This window comes from Elephantulus edwardii, unplaced genomic scaffold (genome assembly GCF_000299155.1).
Source record: "Elephantulus edwardii isolate Elephantulus edwardi_28Jun2011 unplaced genomic scaffold, EleEdw1.0 scaffold00094, whole genome shotgun sequence".
Taxonomy (NCBI): Eukaryota; Metazoa; Chordata; class Mammalia; order Macroscelidea; family Macroscelididae; genus Elephantulus; species Elephantulus edwardii.
This window is the reverse complement of record NW_006399844.1, coordinates 9,642,636-9,663,949: the sequence shown is the minus strand read 5'-3', so window position 1 is coordinate 9,663,949 and position 21,314 is coordinate 9,642,636. Positions and strand designations below refer to the sequence as shown.

The window sequence follows — 21,314 nt, the reverse complement described above, 5'->3', positions numbered from 1 at the left end:
TAACGCCACGCTTCTCCTCATAGAGCCCCGCCTCCCGGATAATCTGCTCTGTATACAGGTTGAAAAGGTATGGAGACAGGACACATCCCTGGCATACACCCTTCCCAATTTTGAACCATGCAGTGTTGCTCTGCTCTGTTCTGACGACTGCCTCCTGGTCCAATGTTCACAGCAGTGTTATTTACCATTTCAATAACATGGAAACAGCCCAGACGTCCAACCACAAATGAATGGATTGAGAAATTATGATATATTCACACAATGGAATACTATGTAGCATGCAGGAGTAATGATTTTGTAAATTACTACCTAACTTGGGAGGGACTGGAGAGCATTATGCTGTGTGAACTAATTCAGTCCCATAGGGACAAATACTACAGACAATAATTACTGTGGAATGAGTATAAGGATTTAAGGGGACGGATGGTGGAAGTGGAGGGGTGAGGATGTGTGGGTGGGGAAGATTAATCATGGGATTGCACAATTTGATGGGTGTGGAGGTAAGGGAAATGGGAAAGATCTGGTATGAAAAACAATGTATTTGAATTTTCTAAGTAAACTAGTATAAAAAATAATGTAAAATAGAATACATATGAATGAATGATTGTATGAAACACAATGTATAAAGTCAAATGATGCCAGCCAGCAGTGTAAAATGGTCCATGACAACCTCTCCTGAATTTGGAGATGCACAAAGACATTAAGAACACTGCTGCTGTACCTGTAAAATGAGGCTTCGCAAACTTGCACCTACTAGATAACATATGCTCTGTTGATGTCCATGCATCTTTAGTCAGAATTCATATACAAATATGTGCACACATTCTTTGAGTGCATTAATTTAGAACTAAATTCCTCATGATTAGAATGAAATACCAGTAATAACCCTACAGAGGAATAGTTCAGCTCGAGCAATGTGCTACTACTGGAGATGTGGTTTCTTTGCTTCCTGTGTTCTCTTCATATGCTTATAGCATTTGTAGCCTTGGTGGTGAAGAACCGAAGATAACTGGTGCTGGATAGAGGAGCCTTATTTTTTATTATGGCAGCTTGCTTATTTTGTAATCAAAGTAGAGTAACTGATTTCCCTTTCTTTCTGGATGAGTGAGCAGGTGATTCTGGATTGGTGTCAGCATTCTTGAACATCTCTAAATAAGCACTGTTTAGTTGTTGCTTTTGTTTGAAGTGATGCTGTGTTTTGGTTGTGGCTTTTAAGTGCTAAGTGGCCATCTCCTTTCTTCTGTGATACTCTCACCAGTCAAGCATAAGAGATTTGGTAAAGTAATAGTTAGGCTGAATATACTGCTTGACTCCACCTGGTCATCTTTATATGGACCCAATGGTTTTTTTGGTCATTGTTTTCATTTTGGGTGGGATTTTTCTTTTTAATGGTTTTTAGCTGATGTTCATGAACAGTAATGAGTACTTAGAACTGTGCCATTAATGAAAGGAAATCCTGTCTAAAAGGGTACATTTCTGTACCAGAGCTATGTCACACCATGCTTTGGACCTTCTGTTGGAAAAGTAGAATCAAGTCTCAAATAATGCCTTTTTAATTGTATCCTCTAGTATTATGAATGTAGGAACATACTCTATCATACCTCTGGGAATGTAAAATATCTTGTACTTGCTTTACGATATGAAATAATGACCGTCCTATATCAGAGTTGGTTTTTATAAAAATTATTTTTCTGTGAGTGTACCGTCAAATCAGATCTGACTGGTACAGGAAGAGATTGTCCCTCCTTCCCCGGCAGAGCATCTGGTGGATTCGAACTGTGTGCCTCTGGGATTGTAGTTGCAGCTCCTTGCCACCAGGCCACCAGAGCTCCTCTTAGAGTTGCTTTTTTAAAAATTATTTTATTCTACAATGTTTTCTTTCCAGATGATTGAGAAGCTTAAAAAAATGGTGCCAGGTACCACAACAGTAACAGAACTTTGCTGTTTTCTGAGATTTTTGCTTTATACTTTTTTTTTAAATGGAGTACGCTGGATGTCTCTATTATGTTTGTTCCAATGACTGCAGAACCTGAAAAAGCTGTTGCTGCTATTGACTCATAACACACTGCAATTGGTCTTTTTATATAAATACAAAAGTATATAACTGGAATTTTTTGAAACTAGCTATACTGTTAACTCTGGAAAAAGTATCCCAGTTGTACCATGTTGAGTTGGCATTGTATGGAAATTAACAGCCATATTGGGTCGGAAATGTTAAACTTAATTCCCCCCCCCATTTGTACAGGTGTAACGTACTTTATTAAATATGTAAGGTCTTATCTACATGGGTTTGATTATAGAAACTAATATTCTCTAAAAAAACCCCAAAACACAATGTATATGAATGAAACATACTCTAAAGGTATTATTATATGAAAATCAGTAAAAAAATATTTTAAAAAATCAATAAAAATTCTTCATATCTCTCAAGCTTTCTAACAAGAGTTTGAAAAATAAAAGAGAAGTACTATTGAAAATAAGAGAGCTCTGGTGGCCTAGTCTGTACCTCTCTGGCAGTTTGAATCCACTAGGAGAGACATAGAAGAAAGATGGGCAATATTCTCCTTGGAAACCCAATGGAGGGTCAGTTATGAGTTGGTTCTGACTTGAAGTCTGAGTTTTTTCAGTACCCAACTGAAGGTTCTCACCTGTGAATGTTGTTGCTGGTATCCATCAGCAATAGCATTGATGTTATGGAAACCTGGGGCTAAAAGAACATGGAAATAGCCTCCCTCTTTTGTGTGCACTTTTATTCCTTCATTGAGAACGATGACTGCTTTTGAGACTGGTTTTCCACTCTTATCTTTAACAAATCCATGAACTCCTTTGTGAACCTGAGGGGGAAAATAAGGTTTCAAATGTAAACTTATGTTTCATAAAGCTAAGTATTTTAGAGACAATAGCCTGAGGCCTGACATAAAAAGTTACAAGACTGGTTTATTGTTTTCTCCTGGATTCTGACTTTGTTACTGCTTCAGAGCCAACAGAGACAAAAAAAATAGAGATTTGATTGCACCAATTTCTAAAGCAACCCAAATTTTCTGGTGTTTTCAGTTACTTCTGTTCTACCACAGTACACTGCCTTCTGTAACTCTGTGTGATATTCAAATTAAACTGCAGCACTCAAAAGGCCAAGTTATCTAATTTATAGCAGACATGAACCTGTGGCATTGACTCAGGTAATATAGCATGAGCAGAACTCTTACATCTGTATAATTTTAAATTACATAATTTTTAAAAAAATTAGTAATAAAATGTTTTGATAAAAAGTTTTCATTGAATGTATTTTCCAAGTTTGCTTTTAGTTAAAAGGGTGGGACTTACTTCCACTAACATGCTAAGCAGAGACTTTTTATTCTCTGCCCACAAGGAAGGGAGTTGCACAGCACTAGGAAAGAAGCAGCAACTTGTGTACACGGTGATTTCTGGACAGTGGCCATAGGTGACACTATAATCCTGGAATATAAAAGTAAAAAACAAACATAGGACTATTACTAAAATGTAAGGAGGATTTGTAATGTAACAAAAGGAATATATGGGATAAAAAGATGACGTGGGCAATGTAAACATATTTGAAGCACTTTATGGCAAACAAATAAACTATTCTACATTTTTTAAGTTGTAAAGAGCTCCTAACTGACAGTGGGTCCCATGAAGATAGGGAGTATGTCTAACTTCCATTTCCAGTACCTACATTGCTTGGCAAGTGGTGGTTGCTTTATGCCATCGAGTTGACTATAGCTAAGAGCGTCCTTGGGCACAATAGCAGAACCTTACCCTATTTAGCACTACCCTCACAATCTTTGACCTGCTTGAGTTCATTGTTACAGACACTGTATCAATCCATTTTGTTCAAAGTCTTTCCTTCTCTGACCCTCCACCTTTCCCAGCATGATGTCTTTCTCCAAGAACTGGCCCTTCCTGATAAGATGCTCAAAGTGTGTGAGAAGTTTCACTATCTTTGTTTCTGAGAAGCACCAGAGTTTGCACTTCCTCCAAGAAGAGGTTTGTTCTTTTCAAAGTCCATGGTATTTATTCAAGACTCTTCTCCGATACTGTAATTCAGAGGTATAGATTCTTCTTTGCTCTTCCTTATTCATTATCCAACTTGCAGATGGGGATGAAGTAACTGAAGATACCATGACTAGGTTCAGGTGTATATCACTGCTTTTATATATTTCCTTGCTATTTCTTCAGTACCTGCTTTGAATTATTTTCCTAGTTGTAGCCCTTGGGATTACAATGAACATCTTTATTCATGATGATTCTCAGGGAGCTGTTGTAGCTAAAGGGTAGGGAGTGGTGTTACTAATCCAAAAGTGGCACTTCTCTTGCTAAAGAGCAATGATGTCTTGGCAGGTTGTTGCTGTTGTTATGTGCCGTCGAGTCGCTTGTCTTCGCAGGTAGAGGGTTTATTAGGGGTTGCTGGAAAAATGAATGAATGAATAAGTACACATCAAGAGGTAGCTTCTCATTCAACCCTGGAACTTCACTGGTGTTTTTGAGATTCTAGAGCTAAAAGCATAGGACTTGCCTTCTGATAGCGTCAACCTGGAGCTGATGACAATAATCACTGATTACATTTTCTGGCAAAAAAGCCATTGTCTATATTGTCAGGTTAAAATACCTAACTTGTTATTTTTTGTCCTGAAACCTGTTCTTTTTCATGATTTTTCACAACTCAGGTTAATGCCATTAACTCTTTTTCTCATAGACTTAAAATATTTTTCTTTAACTTTCCTGACATATCATAATTTACATCAGTTCTTCTCTTCAATAGTTCTGAAACTTCATCCTTTGATTTCACCCTTACTGTGAACTTATTCTGGGTAACCTCATTACTTATTATCTAGACTATTCTAAACCGGTATTCCTATCATAACATCCCTTTCCTACAATCTATTTTAACTCACTGTTAAGATATTCTCTTCCCCTAACACAGTTCAGATTATGTCATTATTTCCTGTTCAAAACTCTCTAGTGCCTTCTTATTCTTTTAATAAAACACAGCATTCAGTGCTCAATTATATTCTTGCTTCCATTTATGTTCTAATTAAAAGGAGCCCTGATGGCAAAGTGGTTTATGTGTTTGCTTAGCTGCTAAACACATTAGCAGTTCAAATCCACCATTGCTTTTTGAGAGAAAGATGTATGGTCTCTTCTCAAAGACTTAACAGCCTCAGAAAGTCTGAAAGTCATATTTAAGAGCACTGGGTGGGTGCATTGTCTCCGCTCTTAGTGCTTCCTCTTTCTAGAACATCCTTTCTCACCATTTTCGTATTCCAAATACTTTCTCTGTGAAGAGAAGGTTATGTTCCTGACTAGGTGTAACCTCTCACATATTTGATTTCTCACAGAACATTGAGAGTTTCTCTAAGATCAAATAAATTAACATTTTTATTTACAAAATGGGTCAGGGACATATATTATTTACCACTACATTTATATACCACAGTGTCTCAAAGATAATAATCCCTCATGGCATCAAGCTGGAACCAACTCATAGCTGACCCAACACTGAATTTCAAGGTTCTAAATCCCATAGGAGAAGACTATTCTTTTTCCCCCCACAGAGCTGCTGGTGAATTAGGACTGCCAGAAAGGTAGGACCTTTAGGATAACAGTGTAATTCTGTGTGGACTAGGAGACACAGATACATTCTTAAATGAAGAGGGAAAAGCAGGACGAGAAGGATATAAAAGTTTTGGTTGCCCATGTGACTAACTACTGCATAACTCTGGACTGCTTTGAAGCACATGGACAACAAATTAAGATGCCATTAGGGGTTAATTTAAGAGCTATACATGAGAAACCCATAAAGTAGATATCATTTTGTTTTTATATCAGAAAAGACACCTAGTTTTTCACTCAATGGGCAATATTTACAATTCCATTCTCACTGTGCACTAAAAGCATACCTTCATACTGCCCAGATGACTATGCCATTCAGCTCCTCGCATTACTCCTCCTGGAATATTCTCATCTATAAAAACATTGAGAGGTGTAGGATTAGCAAGAAAATAAAAACATCTCCCTGTAAATCACAACAACAACAAAAGAGAGGCAAATATCTACCTGATTTATTTGGGCAACTGGGCTGACCCATGTGCATCGATGGATGGTTATTTGCATAAAGAGATGCCAAATGCTTCAGAGTCTCTTTGTTTTCTACTATAAAAAAACATCAAAAGTCAATGAGGAAATGCAAAATAATTACTTCAAATTAAACTTTATAAATAGGAAAGCCATTTTCCTGTCTTAGTAAATCCTACAATCCACTGAAGTTTACTGAGTTAATACAATCAACCATATAATTTTACTTAGCCCAGAAAAATGAGACTACGATGATGATTATCTTCTTTATATTACAAGGTACTAATTGTGAGTTTAGGGAACTCTGGTGGGGGGAGTACTCTACGAACAGTTGTGCTGCTAACTCAAAAGGTGTGCTTTTCTGGTAGGATTGAACCCACCAGCAGCTTATCCAGAGAAAGGCAGATAATCTCCAGCGTACTTTCCAACCTCCAAAAACCCAATGGAGCATCAGCTATGAGGTAGTTTTGACTTGAAGGCAGTATCATAGAGAATAGTGAGTTAATAATACCAAACTAAAATATAAACTTGTTTTGGTCTATGTTTACTACACTTCTAGGTTACTGTGGCCTAATCACTATCTACTTCATAAAGCAATTTACCCAAACTATCTTAATCTACAATGGCCCTACAGAGATCTGTTTATCATAAAGTGCACTAATCAGAGTTTAGAAGAGAGGAGAAGCTGTGTACTGCCTATTAGTTTGATGAGAAACCCAAGGTTTCCAAGCACAGTAATTGCTCAATAAATTCTTGAGAACAAAACTGAACTATGTGACATGATGTCAACAAACCTAGGCCTTCAATACAGAGGACTTCTTTCCTCCAATTAAATGCCTGAATTCTGTTCATATATGTGTAATGTTTTTAGGCTGGTTATTTACTCATGGATTATGCTCAAACACTTAACTTTTAAATACATTTATAAGAAACATTATCTGATTGGAACTTCTGGTAAGTTTAAAATCTACATATGTGAAGTGATACCCTTCATACCTGTCTGCACTGGCTTGTCATATGGGTATGTAACTAGCACGGAACCACCATCTAAAGCAACAGAAAGACTGAAGTCCTGTTTTTGAATCAAATTTTCAATGATGGCTTTAGTCTCAGGCTGGGAAGCATTATCTAAAAAATAGAAAAGTTAAAGTTAATATAGATAATATTAAGTTTTGAAAGTTTCGACTTAATAGCTAAGATCCTATTTTCTACTTGGACACAATCAAAATATTAACTTGTAAAATTTATTGATAAGTATTTTATTTCACCAAAAGGTACAATCTTCAGCAAAAAAGCATATTCTAGAAGAGAGATTGAGTTTTACCTATTTCAGTGTTAATATGTATATACTAACACTTCTAGCTAAGTTTAAGAAAATTCCTAATGGAAAACAAATGAAATGGGCACATCTCCCTTTAAATAATAGTTAAGGAGAAAGACAATCTATCTTTGAAAAAAGGAAAGATTTTCACAAACCAAAATGTTTTCTGTCGTACTGTTTTATGACTAAAAACTCAAAATAAACTAATTCTATATTAAGCAAGAAAATGGTTGACCCAAATGTTGCTATCAATGTTATACTGAGATACAATTAAGAAGCCATAGTAACAAAGTACATTTCAGGCTGATAATTTAAAGGCTGAAAGTTGGAATCCATTCACCATTCTGAAGGAGAAAGATGTGCAGTCTCTTCCCATAAAGAGTTATTGTTGTTAGGTGCCATTGGGTCAAGCATGATTCATAAGGACTCTATGAACACGGTATCTGAACCTGGGTTATTCTCATCTCTGATACACTTGAGCAGATTGTTACAGTCACTGAGTCAATCTACCTTCTTAAGGACCTTTCTCTCTTTTGCTGACTCTGCATCTTTCCAAGCATGATGCTTTTTTCCCAAGGACTGTCCCCTACTAACAACACACCCAAAGTATGCGAGATGAAGCTTCATCATCCTTGTCTCTAAAAAGCGTTCTGGTTGCACTTTCTCCAAGATAGATTTGTTTGTTCTTTTGGCAGCTCATGGGTCTGTATTTTTTTCCAACACCAAAACAGAAAGGCATAAATTATTCTATCATCCTCACTGATTGTTCAACCTTCAGATACATAGCAAATGAGTTACAGGACCATGTCCTGAATCTAGTGCACCTTAGTCTTTAAAGTAACATCACTGCTCTTCAGCACTTTGGAGTGGTCCTTGACAGCAGATTTTCTCAATGCAACATGTCTTGATTTCATGATTGCTGGTACCAAGGGTATGGATTATGTATCCAAGAAATATGAAATTGTTGACAACTTTAATCTTTTGTCCATTTAACATGATTTTGTCTACTGACCCAGTCGTAAGAATTTTTGTTTTCTTGATGTGGAGATGTAATCCATATTGAAGAGTATTGTCTTTGATCTTCTGCAAAAAGTGTTTGAAGTCCTCTTTTGTATGCAGGTTATTGATGAGTCTTCCTCTGATCCTGATGACACATTTATGTACTTGTAGCCTTGGAAACCCACTGGAGGGTCTTTATGGGTTGGAAATGACTTGATGGAAGTAGGTTTGGTTTTGAGTTTGAGATGCTATTATTTTGTGATTTAAACTAAAATGCTGAACACTTGTGATTTTTAAGTGTGGATAGATGAAAATACAAAAAAATGCATATTCAATGACAAAGCTGTAGAACATGTTATCTAGTTGATTATTCCATTTATATAAAAAAGAAATAAGCCCTTCAACTCAATGTACACATATACCAGATATATACAGTGTATGTGTGTGTACACATATAGATGAGAAAGGAGAAAGGAACAGAAATCACTATGATACCAGTGATAGTACTCAGGAGTACTCACTGGATATTTTTTTTTCTGACTGGAATTCTTAGCAAGAACTTCAAGTACTTTTATAAATGAAAAAATTATAAAAACAAAGTTTTCTGGATGTATGTATTAACTTACCCCTCACATATGTAACATAAATAAGGAAGTCTATCCATTTACAAAATAGAATTAACCAATGAAAAATACATTAAGTATTTCCAAAGTGCTGTCTAAAAATTAGTCTTACTTGTGAAGTCTGTATCCAGGTCTTTTCCATGAGCATTTGTTTGCCCTGACTTTGAAATACAGTCTTTCTCTTGTGCTCTCTCTCGCCCATCTGGATTTAGAGAAGGGACAATGACAATTCTAGTCCTGTCAATCAACTGAAACAGACATCAATGAGTTTATTAGTTCTTTGTGGAACCAACAAATATCTTTTCCATACCTCAAAGACAAAGTCTTTATTGTTTGTTTTAAACACTGCTTTAAAATGGCAGAACTAAAAGAAAGAAACAAAATCTTTGTTGCTCCAAATTCCCAGAGAGCTCCTGGTGACAAAAAAAGGCACTGGCAAACTATTGCCTGCAAACTAAATCCAATTTGTTATCTACTATCATATAGAGTTTTATTGGCACAAAGTCATGCAATTTATTTATATATGATTGCTTTCCTGCTCTAGTGGCAGAGTTTGCAACACAGAATGTTTATTTCACTAGCTTAAAAGAAATACTGTATGGCCCTCTACAGGAAAAATGTACTGATCACTGGCTTTGAACAATAATGAGCCTGAATTTTCAAGACTACAAACTAAAATGGGTAATTTGAAATATAGTAATGTTTACCTGGAAAAAAAAAGTTGAAATCAGCACAACCAAAAGCAACAACAAAAACTCAGATGAGATATTTACCTTAACCAACAATAATCTCTCCTCCAGATGATGTGACATGACCTAGTTTCTGAGGTGTATCATCTACAATTCTGTGATCCATTGATTTATCTATCCATAGACTGAACCATTTGCAATCCTTGAATTCACTGATTCTCAAATCTGACCCCTGCTAGAGAGTTCTTTCTAAAGTATCAATGCTTGAGCTTCACTATAGGCCTTCTGAATCAGAATTTCTAGGGATGTGAATCTGGGAATGCGTATTTTTTTGATCTCCAATCTAAAGTAACCTAGTCTTACTAGATTAACTATTCAAACCCAATTAGACTAGTGAGGCAAATTCTGATAAAGTAGGATTCTGAGGCTCTGTCTGACCTACTTTGGACATGTTGTAAGGAGGGACTGGTCCTTGGAGAAGGACATCATGCTTGGGAGGGTGAAGGGACGGCATAGGAGGGGAAGACCCTCTATGAGGTGGATTGATTCAGTGACTGGGGTAATCGGGATGGGTGTGTCAGAGACAGTGCAATTGGCACAGGACAGAGCAGAGTTCAGGGCTATTGTACATAGGGTCACTGTGAGTTGCAAGTGACTCGACGGCACATAACAACAACAGTAGCCCTTTTACCTAGGATACACAGTCTCATACAGTTGGAATCAGAAGTTTGCAGTTCTGGCTAAACATAGGACTATTCATGCTTTTGGGAGTGGGGTTCGGGTATAAGTACTTTTTAAAAGCTTCTCAGATGTTTTGGTGGCTCTTATATACAGCCAGGGTTGATAAACACTGTCCTAGATACTTTTTCCACTTAAAATAAGGGGAGAAGTATCTTTGAGATACTGCCTGCAACTCAAATGAATAATTCAGTAGAAAACATTTTACTGAAGATGGTAAAATAATTTCTAATCAGGTCTGAGTTTTGTCCATCTCACCTAATCATGGTATCAATTATGTCCTGATTCCTTTTGAGGGAGGCAGTATGATATAACAAAACAACATAGGCTTTAGAGTAAAATACACATGCATTTAGATCACAATTATATCACTTAATTAGCTGTGTATCCGCCTAAAAGTTAGAGAATCTCTGCTGCAGTATCATCTGTAAAATGGAGATAGATAATTCCAACTATATATTTGAGGATTATATTAATGATACATGTAAAAATATCCAGTATGGTGGCTGACATACAGTAAATTCTCAATAGTAGTTATCTCCCCCTTTCCCAAGTTCAACAAAGACAGTGCCAATTAATGAGTATCCTAGAAGAATGTATACTTTGCTCCCTTTCTCTGAGACATCACAGAATTAGATTGCATACTCCAGCCTGTGCCATTGAAGTACCTCTGAAAACTAGGTGGAAGGTCAGCTATGAGGTGGCTCTGACTTGACTGTACACAACAACAACAATCATCACAAAAACAATAATCCAGACCAAGCCTTGGATCAGTTAGTTCTCTTCTGCAGTCATGGGTGGCTAAAGTGGACTATATCATACTGATTTGTTTAAACTTTGTTAGCAGCCAAGATGCCCAATTTGTATTTATTACATGAGAAGAAAAATCTATTTGCCTACCACTACAATAAAGTACCCTAGTTTTAGGAGCTCTGGTGGTTGAGTGGTAAAGAATTATGCTGCCAACACAGAGACATGTGGTTCAAATCCACCAGCTGCTCTGTGTGAGAAAAAAGGGATGTGTGACTTACAGATTGAACACCCACTGCAGGGACACCTATGAGTTGGTTCTGACTTGACAGTACATAAAAACACCACCAATATCCTAGATTTAAGCTACTTGGGATACAAGTTCCTAAAATGAGAATACAGAAAACAGAGTAGAATTTGAAAAGTTAGTATTAAATAAGAAAATAGAGAGTTCATTGTAAATAATCTTCATTATTTTTTCTCTGTATGTTTTTTACTATATACAAAGAAACACAATAGCAAGAAAATATTGGCATGTATGCATGGAAATGGTCCATTTTAAAGGGTAACATTTATAATGTACTATAAATGTAAAACATAACAAGAAATTAAGAATTCTTTACAAAGTGTCTTGGTATTGACACAGCACTGCAATTCTTTTTTTAAAGCATGTTAAAACAGGTTGTAATCTCACTTGGGTAACAGCTGGATTCTTCTTGTAGTTCAGGCAGAGAAATTCTGCTAGAGCCAAAAGCAGTTCAGTTCCAACCGGAGCATTTCCATGGATACCAGCAACAAAACGAATCTTCGGTTCTTCAGGCTCAGAGACATTGGGCTTATTGGAGATTTCAAGGGACCAAATGTGACGATATTCAACACTCTGTCCCAAACTTTCAAAAACCAGAAGCAAAAAAAATCACATATGACATTCATATTGAATTACAGACTTTTAAAAAAGACATGAAAATGAAACACAAAAGGCTTTTTAAAAAAATCATTTCAACAATCACAATGTTAAAAAAACTTAAGAGAATTTGTTGTCTTTAATTAAAGTAGAATAGAATGAAAAGTATTATCAGATTGAGGCAAGATTGTGCATTAGTTCAGCATCCTCAGTTATTCCTATACCATCTTCATAGTATTTGTTCCAGCTTTTATAATCTTTACTAATATTTGGTTAATATGCAGTTGCTGCTATTAGGTGCCATCGAGTCAAGTATAAGTGACTCACAGTGACCCTATGAACAACAGATCTGAATCCTGTTCTATTTTGTGAATAAATTTCCTCACTTAAATTTTTATTACAGATATGTGAATACTCAGGAGTATAGGGAACATAATTTTAAAAATCCAAATTAATTTATGCAAATAAGACATTTTATACTCTATAGTAAAACTAATGCAATGAAAACAATAGTCATATGTTCTGCCTGCCAAGAACACTGAACTTAAGGCCTGCTTTCTTTGATATAAAGGGAGATTTAACAAGAATGAAGAGAAAAATATTAGCACTAAATTGAGACGATTCAATAGAATATAAAAGTCACTCTTTTCTAACTATGCTGTTCAGTGATATTCAATGCCTGCTGGCATAGCACCTATAATCATCCTGTGTCTGACCAAATGCAGGCGTTCCATATTGGGGGGAAATACATAATATATAAGTTTATTTTTAATTGAAATATTTTAAAAACAAGACTTAATGAAACAAATGCACATAAAAAGAACTTATAACTGTTTAATTTACATTTAATTTTTGGTTGTTAAAATAAGAAAATCTATAAGCTCTATATAAAACTAACATATCTCTCATTGCTGTGGAGTTAAAACTGACTCATAGCTGACGCTCCATTAGGTTTCTGAGTCTAAACATTACACAGGAAGAGAATGCTCATCATTCTCCTGCAGAGTAGCTGGTATATTTTAATTGCCAGAGGGAACTAGTATATATGCTATTAAAACCTGAAATGGTAGAAATATTCAAGCATCAGTTGAGGTAGACATAAGCTCAAGACAAAATAAGAGAACAAATATCTATAAAATAGACAAACAACAGAGATCAATAAATTATGAAAATAATTTTAGAATGATTATAACAAGAACTGGTGGTTAAATGCTTGGCTGCTAATCTAAAGGTTGGTAGTTCACACCTATTAGCTGCTCTGTGGAAGAAAGGTGTGGCAGTCTGCGTCTATAAATATTAACAGCCTTGGAAACCCTCTGGGCCAGTTCTACTCTGTCCTACAGGATCATTATAAGTTGGAATTTACTTGAAGGCACTAGATTTTAAAGAAGACATAATGAAACAGGCAAAGGAAGGTAAACATGTTACAGAAAGTAGAGGTGAAGATGTTTTACTTAAGCCAGTAGTACAGATGTTCCTAGTACTCTCAGATATCTCCAAGGCTGCAGGGAAAAGAGACTGTCAACAGACTGCTGCTGTGGGCTGTTGAGTTGACTCTGAATTATAGAGACTCTATAAGACAGAGTAGGAAGTTCTAGAGTAGCCTAGTGGTAAGGAGCTGTGCTGCTAACTCAAAGGCAAGCAGTTCAAATCCATCAGCTGCCCTGTGGAAGAAAGATGAGCAATCTCCTCCCATGCGATGTACTGCCTCTAATAACCTGCTGAAGTGTCAGTTCCAACTAGATGGTACACCACCACCACCACCACAACGACAAATAGGATAGAGTAGAACTGCCCCACAGAGTTTTCTAGGCTGTAATCTTTCCATAGCATTTCATTAGGTCTACTTCTATATGTTGTTGTTGACTGCCATCAAGTCGAGCATGACTCACAGCGACCTTCTGAACAAAAGACCTGAACCCTTTCTATAACTATCTTCATTTCTCTAAGTTCACAGAGTTTCCAGAGGTATGTTGTTTAGGAAATGGATGCCACTCCTGCTTCCAAACCTGTCTTAATCTGGGAGCTCCACCAAACACTGTCCACCATGTGTAACCATTTTGGTATTATATTTCTACATAAATTATACGAATCATTCAATGTGGCTAATACTAAATGCATCCTTTTTTAAAATAAAAAAGGCAGTAAAACGGAAAAGATGAGCCTTACCTGGTAAGATTTGTAATCTGTGGATAGTTCATTACCAGTCCCCTCAGAAACTCTGATAAGTCTTTGTATGAATGATATCGATAGAGAGCTAGATTTGAAGAGGATCGCAACATGAGGTCTTCCAAACCATTCTCAGCTGAAAGGTCTTTAATCAACGTTTCAAACTCTTTAGTGGTTGGATCACTGGAATCCTCAGTGTTGGTGCTATCCCCTTTTCCCTTCTTTGATTCATTGTTTGAATCTGTTGATGATCGAACAAGTGTGAAGTTGACCTGAATAGCACCACCACTCTTCACGGTCACATTCTTAGTAGCTGGATTATACCTGTAATAGAGGCACAGATCAGAGTCACACTTCTCCAGCTGGAATACTCAAATCCTGGGAAAACAAAGGTGTGTGGAAGGTAGAAGAGTACTTGGGGCAAATGTGATACATTGCTCCAAAAAGTAAAATTTTTAATGTTGTGAGAACGTAAGTTTTAAAAATAATAAACCAAGAACATGTATGTATTGACTATAAAATATATTCTTAAGACCATACACATGATTTAAAGAAAATTTTGTGCTACTAGAAGAACTAGATGGCGCATGGCCACCACTGCTGACCACTCTGTCAGGACCACAGGGAAAGAAAAATTTGGAACGAAAATCAGAACCATAAAAAAGATCAGGCTTATTGGTCTAATTCCCAAGACTAAGGCCCTTAGTCACACCAAGAGCCTGAAACTGAAATCATCCCTGTGCTTATCTTCCAGGCAAATAATGGACAGGTATATGAAGCAACTGAAAAAAAAAATTATAAAAAACAAAGAGGGAAGAACACACTCTTTAGGACAATCAAGCATACACAGTCAAAGGAGCAGCATTTCCCTAGTGATAAGGAGGGCAGAAGGGCCAGGAAATGGAAGGCACTGTGTCATGGAGTGAGGAGTGCTTTATTAGGCAGACTGGAATGTCATGGACTGTGAAATGGAATACCAATCTGCTCTGTAAACTTTCATGCAAACCACACTGAAAATGTAGAAGGAAAAGTAACTTTTATGCTTGTACTGGATAACCTCATGACTTCTAGAATCTGAATTCACTGTCTGTCATCAGCATATATAGATAAGGTTAGGATGTAATAACATAATACTCTCTATCAAGGATATCCTTCTCTGATATTTTACTGCTTTAATTTATACAGCAGTATGTAAAAACTGCAGAGAAAAGATCTTATTATTATTCATTGTTGTTACTGTTATGTGCCGTCAAGTCAAAACCCACCGATAGTTGACCCTCCCACAAGTTTTTTAGGATGTAAATCTCACAAGAGGAGACTATGCAGCTTTCTCCAGCAGAGCAGCTGATGGATTCAAACGCATGTTTTTAGTTGGCAGTGAAACTCCATACATACTACGCCATCGGAGCTCCCTGATTATCCATTAATATGGAGCTTTAAGGAGCTGTGCTTTAAGGAGCTTTAAGGAGTAGTGCTATGCATTTGGAGTGACTTGTGCTGCTAACCAAAAGGTTGGTGGTTATGAATATCCCAGCTGTTCCAAAGGGAAACCCAATGAAAGGTCACTACAAATCAGACTCAACAACTATGAAGTGGTGGTGGTGGTGAACAATAAAATTTTAATTCATCCTTTTATAGACCATTAGGCAACTAAGAGAATCTGTATACTGAGTAAATAACTCAAGAAACTTGACAATATGAAGAAGAATGTTTCATAAGGATTGGAGGAAAACTCAACAACTTACATTAATGCACCATGATATAACTTTGCTTACAGAAAGTGAGGAAGACCTGTCACTGATTACACGTCAACTTTGAAAATAAAGAATTCTCACCACTGGACCAATAGATAACATCATGATAGAAACAGAAAAGAATGAAGTTGTCAAGGATTTTTCTTTGGATCCACAATCAATACCCTTGGTAGCAGCAGTCAAGAAATTTACAGATAGGATGCACTGGGGAAATCTGCTATCAAGGAATTCTCCAAAGTGCTAGAGAGCAAGGATTTAAGATACGACTAAGGTGCATCATGATCTTTTCAATTACTTTCCATACAACTGAGAACTGGACAATGAAGAAGGAAGACTGAAGAATTGAGGCCTTTCACCTGTGGTGTTGAAGAAGAGTACCAAATATCCCTTGCACTGCCAAAAAAAGAAACACATCTGTCTTGGAGGCAGTGCAATCACCCAGAGTGCCTTAGAAGCTCAGATGGTGAAACTGTCTTTTTTATTTGGGGCATATATTGAGAAGGGCCTATCCTTGGGAAAAAGATATCATGCTGGGAAAGGCAGAGGGTCAGAAAAAAAAGAGGATGACCCTCAGTGATATGGTTTGACATAGTAACTCCCACAATAGACTTGAGCTTGGTGGAGATTGTGACAATGGTACAGGATAGGGCAAGGCTCTGATCTGTTGTTCACAGGATTCCATATGAGTTGCAGTGGACTTGACAATACCTAACAACAACAGGCATTTGAAAACAATTGTTTTTAAAAAAGGTAATGTTGTTGTTGTTGTTAAGTCACAGGCAACTCATAGTGACCCTATGAAGGAGAGTCCTCAATGCTTGGGTGTCTTTCATCCTCTCTCCCGGTTCACAGGGTTTCTGGAGGCAAGCTATTATGGAAGTGGATGCCACTCCTCCTTCCACAAAAAAAAAAGGTAATAGTAGCTATAAATCTTCTCATATATTTCCTCTTATTTCAATGGTTGATCAACTAGTTCTTTAGAAATAAGACTGGCAGTATTGAAAACATAAAAAAAGAAAATAATACAATTGTAAAAATGGGATTTCCTCCTGGTGATTGCTTGGCTGTTACTACCGTCATGTTATGATCATAAATTTCAGCTACCACTTGCCATGATCCCAGCTTAGCATTGGAATAGGTGGCAGATAATAGTGGAGGACCCATTTACACATAAAATCTGTAGACACATCTGCTTTTTATCAATTGGACATGTATCTTGGATTTACTTCAGTGCCTTGGGATCAGAATTATACAGCTTTGTGTACTGCAATAACCCTGGTTGCCACTGGAGGTATTATGTCAGTCACTGCTACGGTGATGGGCTTTTATGAAAACTGGAAGTTAGAGGAATTGTTTTGTTTCTATCTGGAAGTAATTTCAAGGCACCAACCTGGCCAGAATGAAGTTGAAGCTGAAGCAGTGGAAGAAGAGATGGCCACCACCTTACTATAAGCTTTATTAAACCTGGATGTCTTTGATCTTTGGGATTTTTTTTAAAACTGTCTTGAGAATTTTTTTTTCTTCAGACTAACCATCAGATAAGCTGTATTGAAAACCAAGTCTACAGGATCACTGCAGAAGATCCTTAGAACAAGAGAGTCATCTGCTGGGGGTCATCAGGGAGAATACTGATAGATTCCTCGGCTTTGCCACATAACAGACACAGCATGGCATACTCCTGAAATTCATCCATGATACTGAATGTATACTCGTGCCTGGCAACTACACGATGACAATTCTTACACAGATGATCATAGGTAACTATTTCTTCTCCGTGTTCCTCTTTGAAGGATTTGTTTATGATCATCATAAAATCCCATTTACTGCACACTGCACAGCCAGTAAAGTTCAGCAAGAAAGAGCCATTCTCCAAACATGTATTACCCGGGTTGGAATATTCCTTCTCCACATTGTCACTGCACATCACGACACTGTTAAAAGAGAATGTCTTCGTTTTTGCGCACTTCCAGGAAGACAAAACCTTGCGAGAGGTGGCTTGAGAATTTTTAAGTAAAAATAAACTTCGGTTTTAAAAAGAAAAAAGAAAATGTAAAAACGTAAGTTTCAGATAAAGTAGTCAAGTATTTCTAATTTTAAGCTGTAAAGGAGGGGAAAAGATCATTTTTTTTCTTAGAAAAAAGAAAAGGTCTTAAGTTTATTCCTTCTTTAAGAAAAATATCTTTACGGAAAGAAAAACTTGTAAAAAACTGAAGACAGTATTTATATTGAGAACTAGCAAGAAGCAAATAGCACTGAAGCAACAAAGGAAACTGTAGAACAGTGAAAAATAACAGCCTGTGAGAGAACATTAAAAGACTTTAAAACGGGACAAATATTAGGTAATGGTGTTTACTGGATAACATGAGTAGATGTGTGGAGCAGAGCAGAAACATTCTTTTTTTCAACCAATAAGTAACTCCCAGAGTTTTTACCCATAATGAAGGATATAATTCATAATCGTTTTTACATCTGGATGGGGGCAGGTGATCTAAAGAGAAGGAAAAGTAAAGGAACCTATCATTTAGGGTACATTCACAGATTTCTCACATCTGCTAGTTAGTACACTTACTCTGCACGACAGAGTCAAAACATAACAACCTCTAACATTACTGAAATTAAAGTTTGTTAGTGCTTTCTGGTAGCAACCTTCCAGAATGGAATCATTTTTTTATCTGACTCCTGAACACGCAATTTCAAAGATTCAGTCACTCACCCTCGAGCGGATGCTGTGATTTTGTAATTTCCTGGAACCAAGAGACGCCAGTAATCACCAGCTTTGTAAGTAGTTACTGGGTGATTAATTTCTGCAACACTAATGGTGGCATTTAATATACCCCTGCCATCTGTGGCATCTAAGACAAATCCACTGACACCTTGATGAACCTGGATAAGACAAAAGACACAAAATTTTAATGATAAAAGTCATCACCTACTTTTGCTGAGCTTATAATGCCAAAAAAAAAAAAAAAAGATTTGCAGCAATGTAAAAGTATGGAGCACAGAGAAATTAGATCATTGTAAAGCTCAGGATAAACACTCAGTAAACAAAACATTTTCATTTCTAGAGACTGTTTTTCCACAGGGTAGGTTGTCTTCATCATGAGCAATATCAATAACATCGTTTAACATTAGCATTATGTGGACAAGTTGAAAATAAGGTACATGCTACAAGTAAAATGACCTACAAGTAAACTGGCTTAATAAAAAGTAATTTTTAAAAACTGGAAGAGCTATTCCTAGTTAGAAAAGTAGATACATAATTATTAAATGCAATGCATGAGTCCTGCTTCTAAAATATAAGGTAAATATTTATGGAACAAGTAAGAGAAAGTTTAACACAGAATGTTTGCTGTTATTCATTGCCATCGAATTGGAATCAACTCAGCTGACCTCCAAAAGGTTTTCAGAGGCTGTAACTGCAAAGGAGGAGACTGTCCATCTTTAGCTATAAATAGGTATCAGATATTATTAGGGACTTCTATTAATTTTCTTAGAAGGTACAATGGCATTGGATTATGTAGAAGGTTATGCTTATTTTTTAGGAGAAACATCCAGAAATTTTTAGGGATAAAGGGCTATCTTCAATTTCGTTTGAATTATTTTAGTAAAAAAATTAATTAGGGAGTTCTGGTGGCCTAGCAGTAAGGAGCTGCACTGACAATGCAAAGGCATATTGTTGGAATCATCCAGCTGCTCAACAGAAAAAGACAGGCAGTGTCCTTCTATGTGATTTACTGACTCGGAAAACCTGCTGGAGGGTCAGCTCTGGGTTGGTTCCAACTAAAAGTACTCAACAACAACAACAGTAAAATAGGTGTGTAGAAATACATGTTATAATTTAAATATAAGTGAAGCAAACACAAGAAACTGTTAAAAATTGTTAAATCTATGTGTAGGTATAAAAAGATCTCAAATTGAAAAGTTTTACAAGTTTTCTGTATGCCTAAAATTTTTAGAATAAAGTGTTTTCTAAAAATTTTTCTAAAAAAAATCAGTACACAAATTCACAGGCATTATGAAACAATATTCAGCATAAAAAACAAAGCAGAAAAGAACTGGCACAAAACATTATCAGATTATTCTAATTCACATTAGCCCATTAGCCTATTTCTTACAGTTTTTACCTACTGGCCATAATGTATAGCCAAATACAAAAAAACTAATCAGTTCACAGCAAATCACTGTCAAAAAGTGAAAGAATAAAACATTTACCCCACCCTTGCATCACTTTTCAGCCAAACTACAGACAGGTCTACAACCTGAGCCCCAGGAACAATCAGCCATATAAAACCAAAAAAGCAGTATATGCCCCAAAACAAAGCTCAAAAGCCGGGAAAGAAGGACAAATGGTAAATGGAAGCATAGAAAAGTGGAAAGAGTTCTGTTACAGTGAGGAAAGGGGAACTAAAGTTCTGCAACAAAATGTGTATAAACTGTTGAATGAAAAATGAATTTTCTCTTTAAACTCTCACTCTAACCACTGAAAAGTTAAAAAGCAACAACAAAAAACACAGCTCATCTTTTCTCATTTGACAAATGTTTAGAATAGTATGCAACTTATATCAATCTTTAAAAGACAGGAAAAAATGTGATTACTAACAATTAAGAGCAAAATCTCACTATCTATTTAATCATTTCATAAACACTTTCATATGCACATAAATAGACCCATTTTGGTCTATGAATTATCTACATAAATGTGCTAAAACATGAGTGGGTCACACTGAACTCAAAAGGACTAATTATAATAAAAACACTGAATGCAAACCCCATGTACATACAAAATTCTTCTTGCTCTTGAAAGAAACTTGATAGTTCATTTCTGAGTAGTCACCTGTTTCATGAACTGGATTAGAGATCTTCGATTCTGTTCCCAAAGTTTTGGCAGCTCCTTCTCGAATGGGTATTTCACACAACCTAGTTCAATTGTCACTTCAAAGCAATTTGTGTGTAAGTAGTTCCAGTCCTGCATACCACCTAAAGGTTAAGAAATTAAAACTGCTCACTTTGAAGAAATTCTAAAATGCTTAGAATTTTAAAAGTAAGCAGCATTCCTAGTAAAAAAAAACTGCTCTTTCATCAACATTTGGCAGAAAAACAACAAAATGTTCCTGCAAGAGTTCTCTGAAACTAAAACACCTGTATTTTCATTCTTCCTAAGGTTCTCGGAAATAGATAGAAATAAAATATAACTTTCACTAAGTTTTAGTGCAATACTTTCACTCAAATAACATTGGATTTTTAAAATAGAATTACTATTTTAAACCTTTTTAA

General features: G+C 36.3%; 1 protein-coding gene and 1 pseudogene across 1 annotated transcript in view; both read right to left on the bottom strand.

The window, feature by feature from the left end:
- CPD (carboxypeptidase D) overlaps positions 1-21,314 on the bottom strand; it is a 98,510-nt gene that overhangs the window by 7,949 nt on the left and 69,247 nt on the right. Inside the window, exons 10-19 of the mRNA XM_006890993.1 lie at positions 20,875-21,017; positions 18,754-18,923; positions 14,287-14,610; positions 11,908-12,103; positions 9,149-9,284; positions 7,090-7,221; positions 6,076-6,171; positions 5,919-5,983; positions 3,325-3,456; positions 2,649-2,834 (exon numbers count right to left, since the gene is read on the bottom strand). Of these exons, the coding sequence (XP_006891055.1) occupies positions 2,649-2,834; positions 3,325-3,456; positions 5,919-5,983; positions 6,076-6,171; positions 7,090-7,221; positions 9,149-9,284; positions 11,908-12,103; positions 14,287-14,610; positions 18,754-18,923; positions 20,875-21,017 (1,580 nt within the window). The remainder of the gene's footprint in view (positions 1-2,648; positions 2,835-3,324; positions 3,457-5,918; positions 5,984-6,075; positions 6,172-7,089; positions 7,222-9,148; positions 9,285-11,907; positions 12,104-14,286; positions 14,611-18,753; positions 18,924-20,874; positions 21,018-21,314) is intronic.
- On the bottom strand, positions 17,626-18,027 carry LOC102875276 (annotated as a pseudogene).